Source organism: Cyclopterus lumpus, chromosome 3, assembly GCF_009769545.1.
Source record: "Cyclopterus lumpus isolate fCycLum1 chromosome 3, fCycLum1.pri, whole genome shotgun sequence".
Classification (NCBI taxonomy): domain Eukaryota; kingdom Metazoa; phylum Chordata; class Actinopteri; order Perciformes; family Cyclopteridae; genus Cyclopterus; species Cyclopterus lumpus.
Genome location: NC_046968.1, coordinates 10,711,591 through 10,727,847, shown reverse-complemented (window position 1 = coordinate 10,727,847; position 16,257 = coordinate 10,711,591). Strand labels below are relative to the sequence as shown.

Here is a 16,257-nt window from a genome sequence, read left to right as displayed (position 1 = left end):
TGGAGAAGGGGATCTCGTATGGCTGCATAATCCTAATTTACTCCCCACTGGAAGAGACCCAACAGGGTCCTGGTAGAGCAAGCAGGGACTCATCTATCGACAAGAAATGTTCTCGGGAGTGTGTGAAAAGAAATACAGCGGTTGCCGTCTTGTGCAGACTCCGGAGTCTCGTGTTATTATTGTATTACTATTATAAAGTATAGCCGCACCATAACCCTCGGCTACACTACAATGAGACTTGTTTAAACGCCATGGAGGACAGTTCGATGGAGCAGCTAATGACGTCACACTTTTGGAGACCCTCCCTGAGGGTGGGGGTGGCCTGAAGCCGCGGCCAGCCAACAACTCGGGCGCGGTGCGTGTCTACCAGGAGGGGCACCGCGCGGCACAGGACGAGTCTCTTGGCGGACACAGCGAAAGGAACTGGCCCACCGACACACCTCGGCGGCATTAGCTCCGTTCCCCGCACACCGTCGTGTTGAGAGGGGATGCTCGCGGTGGCCGGAATGACCGGCAGGTGAGACGCTCGCTTCTGTAACTGACCGGTTAGCAGCAAAACGTTCACGCAACCGCTGACGTCATATTAGCTCGTCGACGTAAGAGCCGGGGGCGAAGTTAGCTAGCCGCTTATTTATGGCACCAGCAACAGCTGTGTGATCAATTCATAGCGCAGTCGGGCTGACCGTTTAAAACGGCCTCCTCCCGGCTGAGACATGTCGTAGCTAGCGTTAGTTAAATCACGCTGTGTGGTGCTCACTTGATGTTAGCCACTTGTTGTAGTAGTTTTTGTCTTAATACAACATATTTATGTCTAACACGCAGTGGCCTCACACTTTACTGAACTACTGGCAAAAGGTTGTGTTGTGTTGTGCGTGCGTGCGTGCGTGCGTGCGTGCGTGCGTGCGTGCGTGCGTGCGTGCGTGCGTGCGTGCGTGCGTGCGTGCGTGCGTGCGTGCGTGCGTGCGTGCGTGCGTGCGTGCGTGCGTGCGTGCGTGTGTTTTGAGCTTCCAAGGCTCCACGTCGTCATTCAGCTATGTTTCAGTACCTCTCTTCCTTTACCAAATTAGGAGGTGGCTGTGGAGGGGGTAACGGTGTTAGTGATTCGCATACTATGTGTCCACTCTCCACGGTGACAGCTGCTGAAACAATCACTGGCAGTTAACGTAGTAGCTAGTTAACTATGTGAGAAATGATAAACATTGGTCCAGCCTTGCATCCCAATGGCCAGCCTAACATTTCACAGGGACTCTGGGGGAAGTCGTGTGCTAATATCTATATTTCCTTGTCTCGTGCAACAGCATCGCGAATGCCCTGGCCAGTGCCGCCTGTGAGCGCTGCAAGAGTGGCTTTGCTGCGACCGAGAAGATCGTCAACAGCAATGGAGAGCTGTACCACGAGCACTGCTTTGTGTGTGCCCAGTGTTTCCAGCAGTTCCCAGAGGGACTCTTTTATGAGGTAGTGCACCGTAAACCGTTTCACAAATCAATACATTGATGAGTTGTACTTTATGTGCTGCACATGCGCTGGTGATTTGTCATTACTCTTTTTATATGGAGTATGTTTTCACTGTTTCTCTTGAGTGAAATACTCTGAAATCCTCTTTTCTTCACAGTTTGAAGGAAGAAAGTATTGTGAACATGACTTCCAGATGCTCTTTGCCCCTTGCTGTCACCAGTGTGGTGAGTGTTACAGGGCCTCCTTCATTTTGTGGACTGTCCAGATCTAGTGTGTGGATCCCAGAAAGATTAGACTACATTTTGTGTGAATATCAACGTATTTTGTATTTGAATATATATATTTGACCTTGTCTAGATCTAATTGAGATACACCTGGTACCAGAATGCATCTTGGTGGTCCTCAAGTGCTTATTTGAGATTAGACTTTGCCTCCCTGCTCACAACCGATTTGAAGGAATTGATTTTGATTTTTTGAAGACTCAATTTTATTAAGATTCACGACCAGTCTCAATTTTCTATTTTTTTGGGATATGGCTACTTTGTCATCAATTAATACATACAGTCAGATAAATCTGGACTTTTTATTTAGAAAGTGGTTTAAAAAAATCAGACGACAACAGTGTATTATTAAAAGTTGCATATTTTCAATATCTGACAATTTAATTTTAGCTGGTATGTATTCATGTTTTTCTTCAGCTCAACATTGTCAAAACAAACAGCTAATATTGGTTGCGGGGGCAACAAGCTAGCGGACTGGCGAGTGCATATTGTGTGTAAGTTTAGCCTTGTGAATCCCAGAGATTAAAGGAGTAGAGCCGAGGTGAGAAAGAAGAGATACAAGCGTGACAGTAAAACCCAACAAAGATTCACACTGACCTGAAATAAAGCCCAGGCACCGGATTATGTTCTGTCACTGCATCGATGTAGAATCGTTCACGTCTGTGTCACAATGCATCTTAGAAGTGAGAAATTTCCGCCCCTCTGGTATACATGTGTGGAAGGTTTGCCATGGCATATTAAAATATCTTGATTAAGCTTTAATTTAATGCGGTCAGTTTTCACGCAGCAAATCCTCTATGTTGGTCCCCCTTTTGCTTTTGGATCGTTGTCTCCTCGAATCATCTTGACAAACCTTTCATACACCGCTCCATATCAAGTGGTGTGTACCAAAGCATCAGGCCGTCACCACATCGCCACACTTTGGGAACCACTGTGTTACATTTGCATGTGAGCATCCCTGACCGCCATCTGTTGTTTGAGAGCTCAGATCCCCATGTGTCCTCACTGATCTTTAAATATATTCATACTTTTGTTTAACATTTTACTTAGAACTTCCCGCTTGTGTTTAGATCACCCAAGATGCATTTTAGTGCTCCATTTAGTCCTAAGCTTAATTAAAATACTGCTCGACTGCCCAGGGAGAGACGGAAATGCGCTAATCAAATTAAATGGATACAATTAAAATGCATTCAACAGTAAAGTGACACTTTGAGAACCCTATAGGAAGCACTATGGTGCATTAAAGTAACGCCAGAACTCCATAACTGTGCTCATTAGGAATATATGAATGCATTTTGTGTACAATACACTGTGATAGCATGCAGTACCAACACATATTGAAGGACTCAGACTTGCCTCAAACTGATCTCTCACTTATGGGTTTCCCTCAGGGGAGTTCATCATTGGTCGTGTCATTAAGGCCATGAACAATAGTTGGCACCCTGACTGCTTCTGCTGTGACATTTGCCAGGCTGTGCTTGCAGATGTGGGGTTTGTCAAAAATGCTGGCAGGTAAGGATCCCGCCTTATTACAGTCTTTATATCGAGACACTGTGACCGCCTGTAAAACAAGTGGTTACACCCACGTCAAGCTGCTGACTCGCTTGTGTTTGCGTCCTAGCAAATAATGGAATTTTGAGCTGCTGTTACAGAGTATGTCAACACTTTACTTTATACTTATTGTACTTCTCTTGACACCCCTACATTTTGTTCTCAGGCACCTGTGTCGCCCTTGCCATAACCGCGAGAAAGCTCGTGGCCTGGGCAAGTACATCTGCCAGAAGTGCCACGCCATCATTGAAGAGCAACCCCTGATCTTTAAGAATGACCCCTATCACCCAGACCACTTCAACTGCAACAACTGTGGGTCAGTCTTGCCTCTCAACCCCACTGTTGAGCGCAGAAAGCGGTACACACTGAAGATTGTGTTTCGTGACGTCTTACATATGTTCTTCAACGTGTTTTTATGTTTCTGCGCCCACAGGAAGGAATTGACAGCTGAGGCCAGGGAGCTGAAGGGAGAGCTCTTCTGTTTGCCCTGCCATGATAAAATGGGCGTGCCGATCTGTGGTGCCTGTAGGAGACCCATCGAGGGGCGTGTTGTCAATGCCATGGGCAAGCAGTGGCACGTGGAGGTTTGTCAAAAAGAACGAGACTATTTATAATGCGCTGGATACAGTATGTACGCAGTATAGGTACTTTAGGAATCGTGACCACGTTTACCCTGTTTTTCTTTGGAGAGAAGCGTAGCCAGGCAAGTGTGACATTATCTTTCCATTGAGTTGCCAACTTGATGTAGTTTATATTGTATGAAAAGTTTTGACACTGAAGCAGGATACAACTCTTTAATTAATTTCATATTTAATTACCATTACTTATGGACAGGAACATTTTATTCATTGAATACACAACTTTGGTACCAAAACACTGTTAATGAGCTCATTCGAGGCAGTAGGAGAAATGTGAGCACTCTTAAAAAAGCTCATTTCTCTGGAGGCAGAGTGTTCATCCGTCTTGAGGCTGCTGAATCTTTTACTGTTTAAAAAGCTCCAGACTATCAACTGTGTATCGTAGTCAATTTAATGCTAAATACAGTCATTGGCGGAAATTCATTTAGTTTCTAACCACTTCAGGAACTTTTATCGCGCAGTCATCAGAAAAGTAGAGCTATTTTAAAAACACCGTGGGACACTTTTTTAAAAACAAAACAAAAACAACAGTAATATGTCACCACAGGTCAAGTCTATAACTTTTAAAAACATTTCTAACGAGGTAAACGTATTCATAGAATGCACATGTATTATTCATGTTGTGTTGGCAACTGCTCCTCTAGTCCATTTCCGATGCCCGCATTAGGAGTTGTTCCCCCTCTTACCTCAACAACATTTATTTTTGTTGACAGCATTTTGTGTGTGCCAAGTGCGAGAAGCCTTTCCTCGGTCATCGGCATTATGAGAGGAAAGGGTTGGCCTACTGTGAGACTCATTATAACCAGGTAGGAAACAAAAGAGCCAGGTAAAAGAATGGACATGACAGACATAATCTTAGCAATGCTGGCTTTAATAACAAACCAACTAAACAAAATCCAATCTCCTTTTATTTGTTAAGCTCTTTGGCGATGTGTGCTATCACTGCAACCGTGTGATTGAAGGCGATGGTGAGTATCAATCTGATATCTTATCTTCAGGGCTGTGTTTTAATGGAATTTACATAAAATGTTGCTTGAACAGACAAAAGTGTAATGTTCATTTCCCCCCTCCTCTCTCTCTAGTGGTGTCTGCTCTCAACAAGGCCTGGTGTGTCACTTGTTTCTCGTGCTCCACCTGCCAAACAAAACTCACTCTCAAGTAAGTGATGTTGCTCAATAATCTACTTACTAACCAATTGTGTCTAATACTGATATTTCCTCTGATTGTTGTGTCACACACTTACTTAACACGTCATTTAACAATTCTCTGTGTGCGTTTCACTTTCCTGCGACACCTCTTCCCTCTTTGGCTCTTTTCTCTCCCGTTTCCTCCCAATTTCTCCTCTTACATGCTTCACCTCACTTCTGTGGTTACTCAGAGATAAGTTTGTTGAAATTGACCTGAAGCCGGTGTGCAAGCACTGCTATGAGCGCACGCCAGATGAGCTGAAACGCCGCCTGGCTCGACGCGAGCGCGACCGCAAGAAAAAACCTGCTGTCTGTCTGTAGTTATTAATCTCGACAACTCACCTCTCCGTCCTTGGTTGGTGCTATCTCTGCCTTCTTCTTTTTCTGTGGTGGTTCATGTTTGAAAGGATGGCGTGATGTCATTATTCATCTTTTTATTTATTAGGGTAGTAGTTTCCTGTAATTGTTGTGTTAATGGGACTTTTAAAGTATACATTCATATACAACTTATGCTTGGCACAATTAATGCTAATGAGTAGGGCTTCAACTAACGATTATCAATGAATCTGCTCAATTAATGGAGTAATTGTTTAGGTCTACACAATGACATAATAAAACACAATTTAAAGTGAGGAGATTGTGACTTAAAAACACATTTTAACCTGCAGTGTTGATAACGTGTAGAATAATGCAGCTGTGAGGGGAATCTGAACGCTTACTGGGAGCTAGAAACAAGACATTACATTTAGTTTTTGACATATTCTTTCTTTCCTTCTTTGCAGGAACAAGTTTGTTGAGTTTGACATGAAGCCTGTTTGTAAAAAGTGCTATGAAAGGTTTCCTCTGGAGCTGAAGAAAAGGCTCAAGAAGCTGGCGGAGTCCTTGGGACGCAAGTGAGCGGCTTTACAGCCAAAACGACCTGGAAGTGTTCCTGCTGTCTGCATAACAACACGCGGACCCAGAGGTGTACCAGTACATCATTGTACATTTTAAAATGAATCCCAGATATATATATAAATAATCACTGTGGCCTTGTCATAAAGGTGCCCGTTAGCAGATGACTTTTGGCTTTCGTTCTACACACAAACGTGATTTTTATTTTATTTTTTAACATTCCTAAATTGGCCAGATACGTTTTTTTTTTATCATAGAAGTGATTGGTGTCCCAGTTTATTATACCATTATACTTTACCATGAGCATGATTGCCAACGGCTGTCTAAAATTTTCTTGAATTTGAAGATTGTTGTTTGATATTATATTGAATAACATGTGTGCCTTGAATATATGAACTATGTGTCTTAAAATGCAAATAATGGTTAAAATAAAACTTACATGCAGTTCTGATAGTTATGCCTCATTATATGCATCTCAATTAGACTGAAGGCATAATTCCAGCCTTTTCCCCTTTGGAGCGTTTGCACCTCAGTATGTTTAACTACAAAGTAACCACTATGCTCTTTAGGCTATTGTAACAGTTTCTCTGGGAGCAAGGGTCATATACAAACCTACAAGTGTTAATGAATCCACTGCTTATGGTTAATATAATAAATTAAGAATGTGTGCCTCGTGTCCCTTTTCTACCAGCATGGCTTAACAGGTAAATATGTTATTCAGATCCTTTGTCCACAGTGAGTTGGCAGAAAATATATCAAAGGGTGCTAATATGATAAGAAACACCACAACATATGCTTACTGTACAGTGCTGTCTGCTTTCTGTATGTATGGCAGTGAAATGTTATTGCTGTACAGTAAACGCCTTGGGATTGTCAGCCTCATATTTATATGTAATGTTTGCAACCTTCTGAGGGAAATAGTTCAAAGGAAAACATGAAATGAACTTGCAGCTGAGTATTTAACATGCAAACACTTTGATGTAAAAATATAATAAACGAGTCAGCACACTGCTCGGGCTGTTTGTACACTTGCAAATGTATTTAGAAAAAATGAGATGTGCTACACAATAAAAATATATATTTGCTTGGATAAGTGTTTTTTTTTATTTTTTATGAAACACTTGCATATTGTACTGCATGATGGAAAATTACAGTTTACTGCAAGTACAATGTTTTTTAATCAAATAAACTCCCTAACGCGTCACAGTGAATTCAAATCTACGAAACACCAAGTAAACATGAATGCCTGTCCAGGCTCTGAAATAGATGCAATCATACTATGAAGGAATTTCCACAAGCTAAATGTGCAGTAAATAGTTGACTTTATTAAAGGTTGCGAAACATGTAGCATGCATAAATTATGTATTATATAGGCACATCACTTTATAAATATTCTGTAATTCCAGAAGTAAGTTACAGTACAAACAAAAGAGAAACTAAGAAAACAACCACCAAATGAACGTGTAACACCTACAATCCAATATTGTGCACAGAGGAGCCTCCTGTTAACCCTTCTTTTAAACTAAAGCTTCGAGTCGTTGATGAAACACCGCTAAATTTAAGAAACATCATTTTCAAGTTAATGCCACTCTTTTGTATGCTAGAGAGGCAAAGGAAGAGAGGACGTGGAAAATGGAGCATCGTGATCTGTAATTATATATTTCAATAGTCCTGACGATGAGTTTTAACGCAATGTTAAAACACGTTTCACAGCTTTTTAAAAAATATTTGGGATCCTTTTCTGTTTGAAACCTTCCATAACAGATACCGACAGAAAAAAGAACCGCAACAATAACGCATAATAGTTATTTTTCCCAGCAGACATTCTGACTTATCATAACAGGAAAAGCACAGGTGTTATTAGTAACATAAACAAAGGCTCACAGTGAAGCCATTACCGCGTGACAGTGAACCAACATGCACAATACCAGGGCCCTGAAACTGAAGCAGTTAATGATATTCAGACATCAAATATCAAATATGTGTTTTTCTGACTGCAGCAAGTTGAAATATCTGCTTTGAAAAATACCTTTTTATAGGAAAATGTGATCCATGAAAAACACAAATGTGCACTCAGGTTATACTACAGCTGTCATTGCTTGTCCCCCTTAAGTTAACCAACATGCACGTGGCAATGTTTTGACATAATTACACCAGATTTAAAAATTCTCAGCAGAATCAAGAGTTTGCTCCTGTAGCAACGCAAAACCATCCATCCATTTTCAATACCGCTTATCCTCATTAGGGTCGCGGGGGCGCTGGAGCCTATCCCAGCTGACATAGGGCAAAGGCAGGGGACACCCTGGACAGGCCGCCAGTCCATCGAGGGCACATGTAGGGACATACAACCATTCACTCTCACATTCACACCTATGGGCAATTTAGAGATCAATTAACCTGCAGCATGTCTTTGGACTGTGGGAGGAAGCCGGAGAGCCCGGAGAGAACCCACGCTGCCACGGGGAGAACATGCAAACTCCACACAGAAGGACCGCTCCGACCGGGAATCGAACCCGCGGCCCTCTTGCTGTGAGGCGACAGTGCTAGCCACTACACCACCGTGCAGCCCAACGCAAAACCAATGTAATTGACGCAGATCATAATGTGTGGGATATCACATTTGAAATGTGATATCACACACTTACATGCTGTCAACAGTAGACGTCTACTGATGCTGATGGGGATCATGGAGGCGAGGTTTCGACGGCTGCTTCTGAGAATGGGAAGGTGATAGTGAAACCAGGAAGTGCAGTCTGAAAGTTGCCCATTCACCCAAGGTCATATCTAGGATGCGTTTAAGGTCCTCTGCATCAGCAAAGAGCAGTGCCATGCCACTGAGGTCTTTGCTTCTTACAATATCAATATACTTACTGGGATATGTCATTCTTTCCAACTAAAAAAAGAAAAGAAAAGAAGAAAGCGTAAGCATTATCAACACAGAGGAGTGATATGATTTAGTTCCTGAACCTCCCCGATATGATTAATTTGATCTTTTCTGTTGCATTTGCAAGAGTTCATACATACTTTGGATTTTAACCATTGTGTGAGGTGAATAAACACACCCATTTCAATAGATACTGCTTTGTTGTGTTGTGTGTGTGTGTGTTATGGATACTATTTACAGTCAGCTTAAAAAAAAAGTTGATTCATACATTTACATTCAGTATATACCTCATAGTTATATTGTTAGTGGCAGGGTCCGCCATTCCAGTGCTGGATTAAACTTTATGCACAAGGGATTCTACTGGTGCTTTAACTGTGAAGTACTTACAGGAAATGCCATGTATTTGTCACCGACAGCGATCATTATTCAGAAATGCTTCTACAAAACATACTCATTACCTACATCTTTTGACTGAGGAGCCATTTAGAAATATGCAGGACGTAATGGGACAGTAAAGAGGAGCCTCAAGATGAAAAATCTTCATGAAAACAATCGTTATTTTTGGCTGCATAACTTAGATCATGTAGCTGCTCAAGTGTTACGCCACACTTGCTGTCGCCGGCAAATCAACTGGGACTGAAATCTGAAAGATTATATGTGAAGAAGTTTCTTACCTCTTTACACACATCCTCTTTATCCATATTGATGATTGTTGTGATTGGCAGAGGAGCAAGGTTCCTCATCCAACCAGTATCGTTCAGCCTGGAGGTCCCTCTGAGGTGAGCCAGCTCCTTCCTAATTGAACGATCCAAGTTCACCGTTGCCACTTCAAATGTTTTCAAGTCCTTCACCGTGAATCGGAAATCTATTTTGAGAAATATTTCAAACATCTCGGGATCTCCATCCTGCTCAAGGAGGTCATCAATCTGTGCACTCATCACGTACAGCTCAGCCCTGGAATCACTGAAGACTTCCCACAAGGTCTTTGAATCGTCAGTGTCGGCCTTATTGTTACGATCGATAACTGCTCTCTGCTGAGCGTCTTCCACACACTGGATAATCCAGCTGAGGCGGCAGGGCCACTGATTAGCCAAGACCACCCATGCTGCCATGGAGTCTGGTTGAGGAAGCTCCTTCTTCAAGGCATTCATAATGATCACAGTCAGTCGTATGGAGTTGATCTCCCTCCTCATGCACATGGCATCCTCTAGCATGTACTTGTTTAGATTCTTTTCATAGCTGGCCAGGGTGCTGCTGATCAGCTCCTCTACCTCCAGTGCATCTGCAGTTCTGTCCATCAGTGGATACGATTCTTTTGTGTCAAATAAACTCTCCACTGAGGAAGGGGTCTTTTCGAGGCTCCCAGTTCTACGTTTGTCTTTGTACACGATTACGCCCTCAGGTTTTTTGGAATTCCTCATGAGGCTGTCAAATAAACTGCGCTTTGAATCGCCGCACAGTGGCGGGGCGGTGAAGGCCAGCGTCACGATGCGGTTCAACAACGCATACGCCCTGTCTTCTTTGCTGAAGCAGCCATCCGTAAAGTTCAGTTTCTGCACAAGAACCTCTGGGTCGACGGCCAGGATGGAAAAATAAGGACTCTCCTCGTGTGAAAGCAGAATGTTGATCGCATCCATAACTGAGACAATTTTCTTGGGGGAGCAGCGGTCCAGATTGGTGATCTTCAGTACCACACGGATCCTCCTCCTCTCAAACACCTCCATAAACTTGATGAATTGAGAAAGAAACCACATCTCCTTCCTCACTTCGTTCATGAAGCCCAGCTGGATGCTCATGCGCTCATTGTCCATCCCCTTCTTGATGTTCAGATCCAGGCTGGAGATGAGGTTCTTACCCATCTGAAAGAGAAACCTCACTGCGCTTGCGGCGGGGACTCCAATGGCAGCAATTACCATGCCATCCATCACACCCACCTTGGTGGTTGTTCCGTTCACCAGCGCTCCAGGTTCCAGCTCATGCCCGGGAAGGCCAAAGAGCAAAAACAATACCAGGAGGATAAGTGGTACCACAAGAATGGACAGGCAGAGAAACCACAGTGGGCAGCAGCAAATCTTTCTGGACCTCCAATGGTTTGGACTGTCCTCCTCCACTTTCTGAGTTATTTTATAAAAACAAAACAGAACAAACACGAGGCACGTTAGATTTCACTGAAGGGTTTTGCAACACGGTGGAAGTTAGTTGCAGTTTGTTCCTCCAGCATGAAATATTTTAACACTATTAGACAGCAATGAATCCTAATGACTTTGGTGATTCCCTGACTTTTCATCGAGCGCCATCAGCAGGTCAAATTCATCACTATCTAGCAACATCTGATAAATGGATTGCCACCATGTTTTGTACAGACATGGTTGTCAGCCGATGAACGCTCATACATTTATGGTGATCCCCTGACTTTTCATCTAATGCCACCTTGACGTTGACATGAGTGAAATATCGCCTCAACTTACATGATCCACTCGGGATAAATTGTCTTAACTTTGGTGAACCCCTAACTTTTCATCTAGCGCCATCACCAGATCAAAATGTCATTTTCTTCACTACGTATTTTGAGGTATTGATGTTACTAATTATAGTCACTTTTGTTTTTTTGTGTGCTTGTATTTTTATTCATTTTTTTAAAAATTGTCCTTTTTGAAGACCCCATTGACTTACAGCATTTTTTTTTCATCGCAGTGGCATAAATGGGCTTCCATAGTCATGTTATATTAATTTGTACTCTGCTACATTATTGTGATTTGGGGGAACCAAAACGTATTTGCGTGAACAGGTGCATTCTGGGAGTGGGCAACACGCTAAACGCGTTCATGCACGGTGAGTGTGGCGACGGCCACTGGGGAACGTTTCCCTTCAGTGAGGCGTTTGAGGACTTTCTGCTGTTTTCACAACAATGTCCGTCACACTGGCTGCAGAGCGCTCTCATTGCTCGAGATGTTTGACATCTCCGAGGAGCGCAGTGGGACGGAGAGACTTGGACTGGTTATACTGGGACAGAGCGGATGGGGGGACTGGTTCTCTTACACGTTGTGAATGAACGAGCAGCGAAGTTGAAGCTGGAGCAGATTGTGGGATAATGAGAGGTGCACAAGACTCGTTCAGACGTTAGCGGTGTGCGCGCGCACCTCGTGCTCTGTCTTTGTTTTCATGGTCTGTGTTTAGATGTGTTGACTGCCTTGGTGATGTTTTATTCTGTAAGAAGTGGTGGGCTATTTTGATTGAGCATAACACAGGATGCTGCTTCATATATCTTGGTGCACCCGCCGCGGTGTCTGTCTATTTATTTATTTATTGTCGTTTGTGTAATTGTCTGAGTTTCGTTTGCTTTTCCGGTTGTTTAAGTTATCAGCTGTGTACTCCGCCTGCAAAGTGCTCTTTGCAGAAATGAGAAATAATGGACTTGTTTCTTTGGACAAAAGTGCTGTTGCTGTCGTGGTACCTTTTTTTTGTTGCCTAAATGTCTTAATAGGTCTGTCATATAATTATCATGTACTCACTTTAAAAAAAATAATGTTTTACCCTCTTTTCAACATAAAATAATAAGTTTTAACTGATCTACCTTTTTACTTTCATCTAATGACTTAATTTGACTTGTAATTGAGTAAAATTACTTTAAAGTGCATTTAGGTGACATATTATAGTACGCTTTCCATCACTGCACATCTTATAATATATCTTTTTATTTATATATATATATATATATATATCTGCCACTGAGACTCGACTCCCATTCCAGTACATTGAATGGATGTGATGTGACTTGGCAGAAATAGACCTGGCTGTCATCAGCTTGCACTGGGGGGGGATAAGATGGATAACATACTTTGTAAAGCCACACAGAGCCACTAGCATGGCTGTAGACTCTGTAGATTCACAAACCTTCTTCTGGACTTCTTCTTCTTCGTCATGTTGAGCCACACGGTAGAGCACAATATTTAATTTCCCAAAGTCCATCTGCATGGCCTCAAACAGCCGCATGGCTATTCCAGCCCAAAGCAGGTCACTGCTTGCAAAATGCCAGGGACTAAAATGTACATTAATGAACCGGATGTTATGGAAATGCTGGTTCTCCTCTGTCCAAATGGGGCTGTAGAAGAGCATTCGACCAATGAGAGCTAGAAATCCATGAAATGAAGGAGTAACTGAGCGAGGCTTATAGCTTCCTTTGTATTTCTGCTCAATCTTCGAAGCTTCCTGCTTCATGTACACTGAGGAAACACAAAGCATTGATAATATCAGCATCTTGTATAAATAGCAGGTTGGGGTAGGGCACATGTGAGGATGAACTTTATGAATCTAGGCATTGAGACATGTAGACTGGCAAACATGTTGGGTAGTTAGATTGGACACAAAGAGGACGTTGTCTTTTTAGAATTCTATGTTGAATATTATACGTTGGTGAGTTTGACTAATTAGGCTCTCACCAACTCTGATAAAATGCCCTGGCACAGGGAAAATAATCAACCCGACTTTTCTGCGATGATAGGTATTTATTTATTATTCAATTATTCAGATCAGGGCAAGAAAAGAAAAAACATTCATATGAAAGTGAAAAAGAAATCATCCCGACAGCCCTACAGTACACAAAGACCAAGAACCTTGAACTTGTCTTTTCTATTGGAGTCCGCAGCTGCACATGCTCCATTCAGTCTGTTCAATGTCACTTGTCCATAAAATGAAAACTTAAGTTTTCACATCACATATTTCCAATGCAAGGTCACTATTCATTTGTGGAATTATGAAGCCTACTAATATGTGGTTCATTTTTAGTGTGTTCTTATTCAGAAATGTGCCTCTTATTTGTAAAGTTCAAGGTGGCACTTGCTCATCTGTCAATCGTGAGATGAAAATATGCTTACAATTTTGCACACAATTGCCGTAAATTGTAATTTGATGCGGTACATTTGCGCGGTTACAGTCGATCTTGAGGGGGATTGTTTGGACACAATGTGCTGCCTCGGAAATACTGTCTTCTTAAGGTCATTTAAAAAAATTAATTATGTATTCCATATGGCATGAATGTGTTTGTGGGGGGGGGTACAGTCCACACCTTACATGTTTCAATTAATCAGATTAAATGAATCATGAGCCAGCTCTGAGGCGGTGCACAGCTCATTCATATGCCAAGAAGTAGCTCAAGTCAGTGCAACATTACGTTCACTTTGTGGTCATTATATTGTGCTGCCATAGCATTTGCATTAGCAGTCAACACAGCCGTGTTCTCAGTGAACATTGGGGCGGTAACTCTGGAAACCAAAACGTCACTAGGCCTTAAGGGGTTGATTTTAAAGCAGGAGTCCTCCAGCAGACAGAATAGATGATATGAGTGTTTGTACATACCCGCCATTTGTTCGAGGATCATGTTAATTCGATCATCGCAGGAGGAGTAGAGTCCCACAGTTGTAGGTGATGAAACCTTTGTCAGGGTCTTAGACAGCGCATATGCAAAAATATCATCTGTAAAGAGATGATGAATATATATGTAAAAGAATGGCATGGATAGCTCGTTTTATATTTCACTTTTTATTCAAATGAACTTCGCTGATGCTCTTCTGTGAGCAAAAACACAAAGTTGAACTGGATCTCCGGTGAACGGACTAATCATTATTGACAATATTCTCGATTAAAGGGAAACAGGTTTTTCTCCTTTCAGCCCAATAAGGCTGAACTAAACTGAAATGACAGTTAAGGTATGAGACACTTTAGGTGTTTATTTGCATGTTCGTGGCGTAGACTGAATTCCATGAGCATTTTCCTTTTCAGAGGAAAACGGGAAGTAAAGAAACCACTTTTTATTGAATATTATAGATTATAATGTATAGGCTTTAATATAGGTTACATTTAACTTTGAAATGTAAACATGGTTCTTATGTATTCCTCTCACTTTAGAAACTGGGTTCGTCATAAGTTATTTAAAGAATTAAGCTGGATGAAGACTCATTGTATGGTCCTTAAATCATGTTCACCCACAACCAATAGACATAAATTCTTTGAAATAATCAAAGACATGCCCTTCATGAAGTGGGCTCTGTGCTAATTGATTAATGACAAACAATTAAGAAGAAAACATACAGAAAGAGTTTCTTATTCCTGACTTCTGCCTTTCCTTGGCTGTACTAACAGAAATAATAATACAAAGGCTGCCAGTGAAATTATATAAATTACAATAAATAACTGCTGAAAGGAAAAATAGGAGCCTGCGTTAATAATAGTAATAATATTTCATTCAGACGGGCAAAGGAACCGAGGCTGGAGACACAACGCGCACATCCCTTATTCCGACAGTATAAGCATTTACATTCGATAATATTCACTGACAAAGTAACAATGGAGCCCTTCTGAGTATGACAGGAGAAAGCTGTCGCACACGTGTCATTAGCTGCCGATAACTCACCATTGGTTGTCTTATACATGTTGACTGTGTTGCGGGGTTTGCAGCTTGCACAGATAAATCCCTTTTGACCTGCGAAAAATGATAAAACAGCAGGGAAGTCAGCGTAAGCAGTGGAGGCGTGTTTGTGAGTCTTCAGGCCTGAGCAAGACAATGTGGTGCTTTCAGTCACCAGCAAGCTCCAATGCAAAGATCCCCCCGGGGGGTTGATTGAGTGCACTCATCGAACTTAAAAGATGGAATGAATGTCTATGAGTACGTGGCAAAAACACAAAATCACAACCTGCATGTTCTTTTTGAGTGACAGGCATTTAAGTGAATTGTTTGAAGATGATACCCTGACATTCATGCATGGACATGCACCCGCCCAGAGCGCAGGCTGTTCTTTTTTTATGTGTAGGGTAATGTCAACAGTTTTGCTCTGTCAATTATTACCTTACATAACCTAATGCCGTTCCCTGCTGGCAACATATTTCCTTTTATGTTCTTGCCTGTACAAATGCTCAATGGACTCGTAGACGGTCTTAACGGAGCAAAACGGAAACAGAGTTACAGACAGACCTTTAGTCCTGAAACGGATTATGTGTGACTCTGATCAGTGTGCACAAAAGAATACTATATTATCGTACACCATGACACTGTTGTTATACTCGAAGCAACACAATTACTCATGTGTCAGAAAGGTCTTCCTGGTAAAACAAGCTTACCTGGTTGATGTCAGTCTTGACCTTTTATTTTGACTTATCATTGAATCGTTGCTTCTCGCGTATCCAGAAAAGCGAAAGGACCTTGCAGCTAAGGATTAGTGAACCTTATACCCCCAGGACTTCAATGCCATAAAACTTTACAACACTGATAAGAGGAGGAGGGAGGGAAGTCAACTGATAACCACAGACAACGTCTCTGAGATGGACACTATCCAGGAAGTGAGGTCACATGCAAGAGGAAATCATTTCTGAGA

The 16,257-nt window shown here is 42.1% G+C and overlaps 2 protein-coding genes across 4 annotated transcripts; one reads left to right on the top strand and one right to left on the bottom strand.

Moving 5' to 3' along the window:
* Window positions 1–301: 301 nt before the first annotated feature.
* LOC117728033 (LIM and senescent cell antigen-like-containing domain protein 1) lies at window positions 302–7,094 on the top strand. Of its 3 annotated transcripts, none has more exons than XM_034528704.1 (10): window positions 302–517; window positions 1,299–1,455; window positions 1,613–1,679; window positions 3,128–3,248; window positions 3,454–3,603; window positions 3,721–3,871; window positions 4,639–4,731; window positions 4,845–4,893; window positions 5,008–5,083; window positions 5,895–7,094. In XM_034528704.1, the coding sequence occupies exons 1-10, from the start codon at window positions 489–491 to the stop codon at window positions 6,007–6,009; spliced, it is 1,008 nt and encodes a 335-aa protein (XP_034384595.1). In that variant the 5' UTR covers window positions 302–488; the 3' UTR covers window positions 6,010–7,094. The 3 variants fall into 3 exon arrangements, with proteins under 3 accessions (XP_034384595.1, XP_034384615.1, XP_034384605.1); XM_034528724.1 differs by lacking the exon at window positions 5,895–7,094 and adding an exon at window positions 5,304–5,448; XM_034528714.1 differs by having other exon boundaries at window positions 328–517; window positions 3,157–3,248.
* A 1,510-nt stretch (window positions 7,095–8,604) lies between these two features.
* Window positions 8,605–16,145, bottom strand: nkpd1 (NTPase, KAP family P-loop domain containing 1). The gene is made up of 6 exons (XM_034527936.1): window positions 16,004–16,145; window positions 15,300–15,368; window positions 14,246–14,362; window positions 12,785–13,113; window positions 9,565–11,004; window positions 8,605–8,899 (listed from the first exon to the last, which is right to left on the bottom strand). Exons 2-6 carry the CDS (start codon window positions 15,316–15,318, stop codon window positions 8,672–8,674), a joined length of 2,133 nt encoding a protein of 710 aa, XP_034383827.1. The 5' UTR covers window positions 15,319–15,368; window positions 16,004–16,145; the 3' UTR covers window positions 8,605–8,671.
* Between the last annotated feature and the right edge of the window lie 112 nt (window positions 16,146–16,257).

What these genes read in the sequence shown, in the direction of transcription:
- nkpd1 (XM_034527936.1), bottom strand. An exon ending in GATCCTCGAACAAATGGCGG is followed by an intron (nt 13,114 to 14,245) that starts GTATGTACAAAC and finishes GTGTTTCCTCAG; the next exon opens with TGTACATGAAGCAGGAAGCT. An exon ending in AAGAAGAAGTCCAGAAGAAG is followed by an intron (nt 11,005 to 12,784) that starts GTTTGTGAATCT and finishes AAAATAACTCAG; the next exon opens with AAAGTGGAGGAGGACAGTCC.
- LOC117728033 (XM_034528724.1), top strand. Translation starts at nt 489, where the DNA reads ATGCTCGCGGTGGCCGGAATGACCGGCAG. An exon ending in CAGAGGGACTCTTTTATGAG is followed by an intron (nt 1,456 to 1,612) that starts GTAGTGCACCGT and finishes TTTTCTTCACAG; the next exon opens with TTTGAAGGAAGAAAGTATTG. An exon ending in GCAAGCAGTGGCACGTGGAG is followed by an intron (nt 3,872 to 4,638) that starts GTTTGTCAAAAA and finishes TTTTGTTGACAG; the next exon opens with CATTTTGTGTGTGCCAAGTG.